The following is a 9330-nucleotide window of genomic DNA, read 5'->3' as shown; positions in this document are numbered from 1 at the left end:
GGACGGGGACGTTTATTTGCGTGGTTTTACCCACAAAGAGCTGCAATAGCCAGTGGCCTGCCTGTCTGTCGCGTGGCTGCTCATCTGTGCGTGCGGGGGGAGGGGGCTATTGCGTCCCTCTCCCCACCCCCGCAGCAAAACACGTCCCAGTCGCCGTCCCTCTTGCTGCCTCTGTGCGCCTTGCTCTGCGGGCTCGGCGGGGACTCCCGCTGCGGGCAGGCCAGACCTCTGCTCCAGCGAAGGTGCCGACTGCTCCCTCCCGGGCGGCGTGCGTGCGGGAGGGCGGGGACCGTGAGCACCGCTTCCTCCGAGCCCGGCCCGGGACGGGTCCGGTGCCTGCGGACCTCCAGCGCTCGGCCTTCTCTTCCGTGTCCGGAAACTCTCGGTGTTGGCAGAAGAATTTCTAGCTGCCCCGCCGCTCTTGGGTAGCATCAAACCCGCCAGGAAGATTCCAGTCCCCGGGGTCGAGCAAGCAGCTCCGGGATGCGGGGTAGCTGCGGGAAATGCGGCCTCTCTTACCCGCCACCTGCGGCCGCTCTTCTTCCAAATGAAACTTCTCCGGGGCTTGTGATAGTCCGTTTCGGATGAAAATGTGGACGCATTCCACTGCCCAGGGGAAAGCCGTGGATGAGTTTCTCGGGATAGACGTCCAGGACCCAGGGGTGGGTGGCGACGGCAGGGACGCCTCCCGCGAGCCGGAGAGGAGTGTCCCACCTCCCGACTTCCGCCCCCAGTGCCCACCGTCCTGCTCACTAGGTCCGCAGGCCCCCAGCTCCGTGCGGGACCCTGGCCTGTGGAAATCTGGCTAAGGCCGGATTCTGTTTGAGGTCCTATCCTTACATTCCCCAGGTGATGATGGCTTCCTTCCCTTTCCAAGCCCCAGGGGGCTCGGTGAAGAAACGCAGCCGGAGTTTGGCGGCAGCAGGAGCGTCGAGGGCCCGGGGTCAACACCGTCTGTATAAAGCACCAACCCCTCCCGCCGCCCCTCCCCAGCCCGCTCCACTCCTCAGCCAGGCGGACGGGCCGCCGCGTTATTCTCTTTGACGCCAGAACGGAATTTATCTGCCCCCAAACTCGATGCTTTGGGATGTACTAGTTCCAGAATTTCACTATTTGGGAAGTCAGAGGAAACGAATGTCGATGATGAGAGCAAAACTGAGGTACAGAGAAATCCCGCAGTTGGGGAGCAGAGCCTGTGGAAGGCCTGAAGGCATCATCCCAGCACTGCCCGGAGCCCACGGCAGGTGGGGAGGCTGCCCTGGGCCTGAGTTAGGGATAACGGCCAGCTCATCTTCCCACTGAAGTTGGGACCCCTTGTGGGGGGATCTACCTTTCTTTTCTCTTCCCTGCTCCCTAGTCTCTTCCTCCCCACTCTTCAGTGCTGTTTCCTCTAGGGGTCCAGCTTGATTTGGGGTCTTGGGAGGTGGGCTGGGGCAGGAAATGGTAATCCTAGCATCCTTGTGCTGGTTCTGGGACCTGCGTAGGAATCTGGCTGCAGCCCTCCAGAGAAGGCTACATCTGCCCCCTCCCCTGCTCGTAAAGTCTAGAACAGAGGTTCTGGAATGAGCTCCAGGGGAGTGAGTCAAAGTGGAGAAGAAGATAAACAAGGTTGGGGAGCAGCTAGGAACCATCTCACTCTGGCCAGAGGCCTGGGCTGCGTCCTAGGTTCCCTGTATTTACAGCTGCTCCCCATTGCTCCACATCCCCCCAATCTCGTCCGTGGAAGAATTGTCTCCATGAAACCGGTCCCCGGTGCCACAAAGCTTGGGGACCGCTGTTCTACCTCATCATCTCTCCGCAGCTCCTTCCGCCTGAGAACTGGCTCCCAGACTCGGACAACGGGTCTCTGAGAAGCTTTGCGCCGTCTCTGCAGTCGGCGCCAAACAGATCTGGCTGCTCAGCGTTCTGACATCTGTTTTTAAATCTCCCAAAAGAGCATTTACCAATTCTGGACATGTCTTAGTTCAGAGGGAAGAAGAGTGGGGGAAGACAGGTCTCAAAGAAAGGTTTGACCAGCTTAAAAAAAAAACAAGAACGACAACAAAGAAACACTTTAAATGGTCCATCCTAGTAGCAGCATCAAGGCAAAATAGGTTTTCTGTCTTCCAGCCTCATTGGGGTGGGAAAGCTGCCTCTCAACTCCCGAGGACTGAGGGGGAAAGAGCTCCACTGGCTGCCTCCGGTGGCCAATTGCAAAGGAAGATTTTTGTGTGGGGAGGAGAGTGCAGTTTCTAAGTCCATCCCTGGGCAAATGTGGGGTTAGGAGGTCACAGTTCTGCCTCTGCTTAACCTTGAATAAGGCACCTCCCCGCAGTGCAATTATTTTGGCATCTTTCAAGCCAGGACCCTAGCACTCTAAGACCCAGGCTTCCAGCCCTAACCACTGTGATATACTTGTCTGTTCTTGCACGACATTACAGACCTGGTGCCTCCAGCCCATCCTTGAGCAAGCGGAGGTTTGTGCTGGGAAAGCCCCACAGTCCTGGGCCTGGCACTAAACAGCCAGCTACTGAGCATGGCTGTCCCGGCTTAACTCCACTCCAACTCTGCATACTCTGGTGCCAAGGAGGGGGCGCCCATTGCATCCAGACTCCCAAGGGGGAAACCATCTGCTTCGTGGGCCTAACGGATTCTCTGGCCTACTCCGCTCTCAGGCCGTGTCGGGGTTGCAGAGCTGAGGCCCTTGGTGCTGGCTAGGTGACCTCTGGACTAGGAGAAACCTCTAGGCCCTGCCGCCGCCAACCCCTGCGGCAAGGTGGCTCTGAGGCTGAGCCTCCCACCTTCAGCTGCAGTTGGCAGTGCTCCGGGGCTAAGGTCCCAGGCTGGAGATCTTGAGCCATAACGATCAATCCAAACGCATCACCCCCAGCAAGGCAAGCGGCCTTTACAAACTGTAATAAACATTTTATTTACAAGTTTAAGGCTTCCTAAGTGCAGCGCCCCTTTGCGCCACGACCCCAAGCGCGGGGCGGCATGGTTTCCTTTAACACTTCGCAGCGCAGGCGGAGCCGCTTGTATCCAGAGAAAAGTGTTCGACTGGCGATGGGAGCCTTTGGCAAAGGGACACAGAGTCCCCTCCGCTCTGGGCCGCATGGGCTGCAGCCAGCCAGCCAGGGCATCGAGGGGCGAGGGGGACGTGTGAACGTCAGGAAAGACGTTCCCCGCTGCGTCCCCAGCCCTGGCGCAGCCGCCAGAATAAAGTAGGCCAAAAATCCACCGGCGGACAGGAGGCTGCACGCGGGCCCGGGGCTGCTCCGCCCTAGTCCAGCCTATAAGCCGCCCAGCGGGGCTGGCGCTGGCTCGGGGCTCCTGGGAGCGCTCGCGGAAGCGGGCTGGGGCGCGGGAAGCAGCTCCGAGGTGCTCCCCGTGCCGGTGCCGCCGCCGCTGAGGCTGCTGGCGCTGCCGAAGCTAAAACTGCCGCCGCCGGCGCTGCTCCCTCCGCTCCCGCCGCTGCCGGCGATGAGGACGCCGGGGGCCGAGGCCTTAATAACTGTTGTTTGGTGCGGAGGCCGCTCAGCCCCCTCAGTCCGCTCCGTGTCGCTAGGGGCCATGTCCAGGGACTCGGAGTCGCTGCTCTCGCTCTCGGCCTCGCCTTCGGAGCGGCTGGGGCTCCTCTCCTCCCGTTCACCATCCGCAGCCGGGGCTCCGCCCGGGGGCTTCTCGCCAGCCTCCTTGTCCTTGTCCTTTTGGGCCTGGGCCTCCTTGGAGTGCCGCCACTTCATCCTCCGGTTCTGGAACCACACCTTGACCTGGGCCGCGTAGCGCGGGAGACAAGAAGGGACCCGAGGTGAGATGAAACACAGGCTTGTCCTGATCCGGGTGGTGGCACCCACAACCCCCCACCCAAGGTAGGAAAACGCCACTTACCACTCCCCGGGCCTCCACCAGGGGCCAGGCCCTGTGCTAGGTGTGGGGGCCCAGGGGAGCAACAGCGCCAGGGATCCTCACCTGGGGAGCCCGCTAAGGCGTTCCCAACATGTGGCTGTCCCACCCCGCACCTGAAATGACCTGGGTGCTTGTTGGAAAGGCAGATTCCTGCACCCCACCCCCACCTCTCTCTCATCTAAATCGAAATGTCTTCACCTCACTCGAGTCAGGACCCTCATGGGACTCTGATTAAAGTTAAGAACTCCCGGCCCAGAAAAATGCACATATGGCCCAAGGCTTTGCACACAATTCCAAGGGGTTGCTGAGCCAGTGTTAAGAATTCCTGCTCTAACTTGGCCCTCTCCTCTACTGCCAGTACCCAAACCAAGCCGTCCATACAAAAGCAATTCTTTTTTAAAAAGAAACTGCAGAAAGGCGAAAAGGGGCTCAAAGTTAATCCCAGTGGAGTGGAGGTATTGCTGGACTTTCAGCAGCAGAACATTTCCTTGGTATGTTTGTACTCAGGGGCTGATAAGGACCCTGCCCCTGCCAGTGGTAAACTAATTCTCCCGGAGGCTCAGAAAATGCTGGAATTAAATGTGTGCAAAGTAGAGGAAAGAGGTAGAGATGGGGCAGAGAATCTACATAAATATATATGATCCCCTGGGAGACCCAACACACTCACACAAGTTCCAGCTTCCCTTTTAAAAATAACATCCACAGCTGGTGGAAACCGGCTGGGCTCCTCCTCTGTGTGTGTGTGTGTGTGTGTGTGTGTGTGTGTGTGTGTGTGTGTGTAAGGGAGTTGTGTAATGGAGGACAGAAAGACAGCAGAGACAGCAGTCGGGGGACCAGTGAGCTAAGAACCAGAAGCCTGCCTGCCTCTGGCTTTTGCCCTGCTGGGGACAGTCAGCACCAGGCAGCGAGGGCCACTGCTGTGGGGTGTGGAACATCGGGGGGCTTCTACAGTCAAAGCTTAAAGGGGGGAATGCAGTTCTTGAATTTAAGAAAAAGGAAAAAAAATCAGGCACAATAGATTTCCTATTGTCTTGGAAAAAAAAAATCAAATAAGCAGAACCTGTTGAAATGCCCTGGGCATTCTAAGAAAAAAATTTTTTTTTCTTTCTTTCCCTGCCCCCCTTCCCTGCTCCGGAAGATTTTCTTCAGAGCCTCAGCGTTGGAATATCCTACTGACTGTGGCCGCTCCAAGCGGACTCCCCGCCCTACTAGAGCTAAGCAATTTCGTTTGAAATGATATTTTCACTTCCTCACAACTGGGGATTTCACAATCCAGCAGCAGCAGCAGGAGGAGGGAGGGAAGGAGGAAAAAAAAAAACCCCAACAACAATCTCTTGCCTTTGGTTTTTTTTTTTATCTTTTCTGAAATAAACTGCCTCCTACAGCGAATTGCACTACAGTTGAGCACATAATTATTTTCTCCCGCGGCCTATCTGCTTTCTCGGTCGTTCTTCGGCTTGTTCGCCAAAATAAACAAGCAGTGCTTGTTGACATACATCTTCAGGGATGTGCTATTCTCTCTGTCCTTCTCCCTCACCCCCATCCCCACCCTTCTCTTCTGCTGCCTCAAGTTGCGGAGTCCACGAAGGCTCGCGAAATTCAAGACCTCGCGTTTGGACCGCAGGAGGCGAGTGGGCAGTGGCGGGCGCGGAAGTAGCCTTCGGGGGAGGCCAGGCCGCGGCCTGCCCGGGGGCGCCCTGCGCTGGAGGACGAGCTGGCTCACCTGCGCGTCAGTGAGGCCCAGCATCGCCGCCAGCTGCTTTCGGTCCGGCTTGGTCACGTACTTCTGGATCTCAAACCTTTTCTCCAGGCCTTTCCTCTGCAGGTTGGAGAAGACAGCGCGCGACCACGAGCGCTTCCTCTTGTACGTCTGAGGCATGGTGTCCTTAGTGAGCACAGCATAGGGACCTGCCACCCGGAGGGAGAGAGGGAAGAGAAACCACAGGGCCGCGTTAGAGCCCAGTCCGCGGCCTGCAAGCCTGGGGCTCACTGCGCTGCTTAAAACTGTTTTGTGTGAACAGTCGGCTCCACCCTCATCGGAAAGCCCTTCACGCACGCAAGAATGGCCTCTCCAAGGAAGAATTTTACAGCTAAGATTTAGCGGGCAGGCCTAAAGTGTGCAGTGGAGACGCCATCAGTTAATGCAAAGGAAAAATAAAAACCTAATGCGTGACAGTTAGGCATGCGAAAAGAAGGCGAAAATGGCCCTCTGGTCTGAATGATCTACAGATGACGGCGCTGAATCTCGTGTCTCTGTGTGTGTGTGTGTGTCTGTGTCTGTGTGTGTGTGTCTATGCACGCAGACTTAACCCCGCAAGCGTTTGGGGTCATCCCCAAAAGTGTGTATGTTAAAAGGCAACAACTCTTGGTGCCCCATGTTCAAACCGCCCTCTGGGTGAAAGGTAGGGAAAGCACATCGTCCTCCCACGCGCACACTTTCCCGGCCCCCCAGGCGCCCCCATCCCTTTCCCATGGGGACCATCCGGAGCCAGCACTAGTTCGCTGGGAAATCTTTTGGTTTCTCTCTCCTGACTCCGTAGCCTCCCGCCCCAACGGCGACATTGCGACACAGCTGCCGCCCCCTGAGGAGCCGGTCTGGAGATGTCCAACTGCAAGGTCGACCTGCGGGCGGGGCGGCACCCCGAAAGCCTTCCGTACCTGGAAACGTGTCTTGGAACTGATGCTGCACTGAGTTTCTCGGGTTGGAGCTTAAGGGACTCAGGATGGCAGAAGCCTCGTTAATGGGATCCAGAGACGCGAAGAACTGGCCGGCCGAGGGCTGCAGGGCCGGGAGGTGCACCCCCGCGGGCCGCCCGCCCGTGAGCAGGGACGTGAGGTCTGGGGTCCAGGGAGAAGAAAAGCGGGTTACACCTCGGGCAAACGCGCACTCTCTCGGGGGGCTGGTTCTCGCCTCCCCCTGGCCCTGGGTTCGTCCGTCCTGAGTGAAGTCAGGGCAGACCCGGTGTCTGCGCTGAAACCTCCCCCGCCAGTGGCCGCGGGCCGTGCGCGAAAGTCCCCCTGCGCGTCCCTCACGCCGCGTCCACGCATAGAGCGAGGAAGGGCCTTACATAAATCGGCCCGAGAACGTCCCTTTCAGGCGCCTTCCACGAATTCCGCGGGCCCAGAACCTCCAGCCCCGGGCGCCCCACTCCGCTCTCTCCTCTCGAAAGTTTAGACCCGCAATTTTATCTGCGTGTCTTGGGTGAAATTTTGCTAGAAATCAGATAAATGAAGGGGAAAGTTTTCCCAAAAGGGCTTTCCTATCAGAAAATATAGTTCTCTCTCCAAATATGTGATTCAGGAGACAGATTATAGTCCTTTTAGCCATTATTTACACCTATTTTAATGAATATCAATCCCGTGGCGTTTGTTTTTAAAGCATCCCTGGAGCCGTCTGTTTTGACGCAGAGCAGGTGTTTTTAGACCCCAGGTTTCACAGTTTCTGATCATTTGTTTTCTTCTTCCCAGTTTTACAGATTAGGCCTTACTTGTAAAAATACTCTAGGGCACCCCAAACCCGCCCGGGACCGGGGAGCGGGTCGGAGCTGTGGTCAGAGAGGCCTGCAGCCTCCCGCCCAAGACCTACCTCGCAGCGTGTTGCCTTCCTTGACTTTCGGGTCAAATTCCGCAGATAAAATGCGGTCGATGCCGAATTTGAGGTCTTTGCTGGAGGGGGCCGGGGCCGAGCCGCTGTGGTGGGGGTTCGGGCCCGCGCGCGTCCCCGAGGTTGGGGGCTGCAGGGCGCCGGCCCGGGGCTGCTGCGGGGGCTGCGGCGGCGGCTGCGGGGGCTGGTGGTGGTGGTAGGCGGCCGAGAGCGGGGACAGGCGCTGCGGGAAGCCGGCCGGGACCTCCGAGGGCGCCACGACCGGGGTGGGCCGCAGCGGGGATCTGGCGGCCGCTTGGAAAGAGGCGTGCGGGTGCACCGAGCCCAAGTGCGCGGCGAGCGCGGCGGCCGAGGCCCCCGCCAGGCCCTCCGGGGCCGCCCCCGGCTCCCCCGCGCCGGCGTGCAGGATGTCCGCGATGCAGAAGGACGGCTTCTTGCCGGCGGCGGGGTCCAGCGCGAAGGCGCAGCCGCCCGGGCCGGCCGAGGAGCAGTAGGCGGCCGACCAGAGGCTGAGGTTGGAGGCGTAGAAGGGAGCCAGCCCCGCCGCGAACATCCCGGCCGGGCCCGGAGGCCGCCCCCGCCGCGCACGAGCCGCTTTCGCTTCTCCGCCCGCGCCGCGCCCGCGGCCCGCAGCCGCCGAGGGGACGCGGGCGCCGGTCCCCGCGGGCGCCGCCTCGTCCCGGCCGCGCGGTCTCCGCGCCGAGGGGCGCCGGGCGGGCGGGGGCGCGGCGGCCGGGCCGGGGCCGACAGAAACTCCCGGACGGCGAAGCCCCGGGAGCTAAATTTAAAACAACAACAATAATAATCCGTTAGTTAAAAAAAAGTAATAGGAGAAAAAAAAAAAAAACTCCTCGCTAAAAACTCCCAAAGTTTTGGCAGGAGCTTTCCAGTCAGGCCCGGGGTAGGGCCTCGATCTGAGCGCTCATTGGCCATCCTCGTGGCCAATGGGAGCGCGGAGTGCGGGGGAATTGGGCCGGAGGGGCGTGGCCCGCCCTGCAGGCCGCGCCCCGGCCACGCCAAGGCGCTCGCGGCGGCCGCGTGGGCTGCGCTGGGCCGGAGGCTCCGGTGAGCGCGGATTCGCGTCCACCCCGGGTCGGAACCGCCGCCGGCGCGGAGCTCGGCCGAGGATTTGCCCGGGCCGGGGCCGGGGGTGGGCCGAGAGTGGGGAAAGTCGCCCTGCGCGCGGCCGCGGGGCAGAGCCCGCCTCCCGGGGACGGCGCGGGGCGCTGGCAGCCCGGGCTCTGCACCCCTTTGCCTCGCTCCGCGCTCACCCCGGGAGTCCGAGCTGTCGCCAGAGCCCCGTAGTTCCCCCGGCCGGGACCTGACGCCCGAGTCCGCCCGCTGCCTCGCGGGAGACCCTCGGGGAAGTGGGGAGCAGGGGCGGCCGCAAGCCAGTGTTACTCTGAGCTGTCGCACAGCGACAGCCTGAACGAGTGACTTCGCAAACAAAGTCAGATGGATGACTCGGACGCCTCCCTTAGACGCAGCCGAACCTTCCCCGGAGCCTGCGGGACAGTACGGCGGGCTGCCCCCGGAGAGAGCGCGTCCCTCCTCGGCTGTACCTGGTAGGAAGCGCAGGCTCCCTCCTCCGCCGCATCCCAGATCACGTGGGGCCGTTGTTTTGCAAGCGCCCGCAAGAGCAGATTTCCGTGGGGTCCGATGCTATTTTCAGTTTGGCGACAGTTTCCTCAGGAACCCCTGGGGCCTGGTCGCAGCAGGAGCTGCAGGGGCAGCCGGCGTCGGCCATCCGCGCCCGGGGTCTTCGGAACGCAGGGTGGGTGCAGGGGGAGGGGGGATTCTGCAACGCCAACGCCTCTGTGTTCAGAATTCGTTCTCATTTA

At 60.3% G+C, this 9330-nt stretch overlaps 1 protein-coding gene across 1 annotated transcript; it reads right to left on the bottom strand.

Annotated features, from left to right (window-relative positions):
- Positions 1-2883: 2883 nt before the first annotated feature.
- On the bottom strand, positions 2884-8096 carry HLX (H2.0 like homeobox). The gene is made up of 4 exons (XM_045537040.1): positions 7472-8096; positions 6544-6723; positions 5609-5793; positions 2884-3749 (listed from the first exon to the last, which is right to left on the bottom strand). Exons 1-4 carry the CDS (start codon positions 8040-8042, stop codon positions 3270-3272), a joined length of 1416 nt encoding a protein of 471 aa, XP_045392996.1. The 5' UTR covers positions 8043-8096; the 3' UTR covers positions 2884-3269.
- Between the last annotated feature and the right edge of the window lie 1234 nt (positions 8097-9330).

Source organism: Lemur catta, chromosome 25 (assembly GCF_020740605.2).
Source record: "Lemur catta isolate mLemCat1 chromosome 25, mLemCat1.pri, whole genome shotgun sequence".
In the NCBI taxonomy this organism is placed as follows: Eukaryota; Metazoa; Chordata; class Mammalia; order Primates; family Lemuridae; genus Lemur; species Lemur catta.
This window is presented reverse-complemented; position numbering and strand designations above follow the sequence as displayed.

Excerpts from the sequence above, each read along its gene's own strand:
- HLX (XM_045537040.1), bottom strand. The coding sequence starts at position 8,042 with ATGTTCGCGGCGGGGCTGGCTCCCTTCTACGCCTCCAACCTCAGCCTC. Across the intron at positions 5,794-6,543 it reads GTTCCAAGACACGTTTCCAG|GTCCCTATGCTGTGCTCACT; the intron begins GTACGGAAGGCT and ends TCCGGGTGGCAG. Across the intron at positions 3,750-5,608 it reads TGGGCCTCACTGACGCGCAG|GTCAAGGTGTGGTTCCAGAA; the intron begins GTGAGCCAGCTC and ends TACGCGGCCCAG.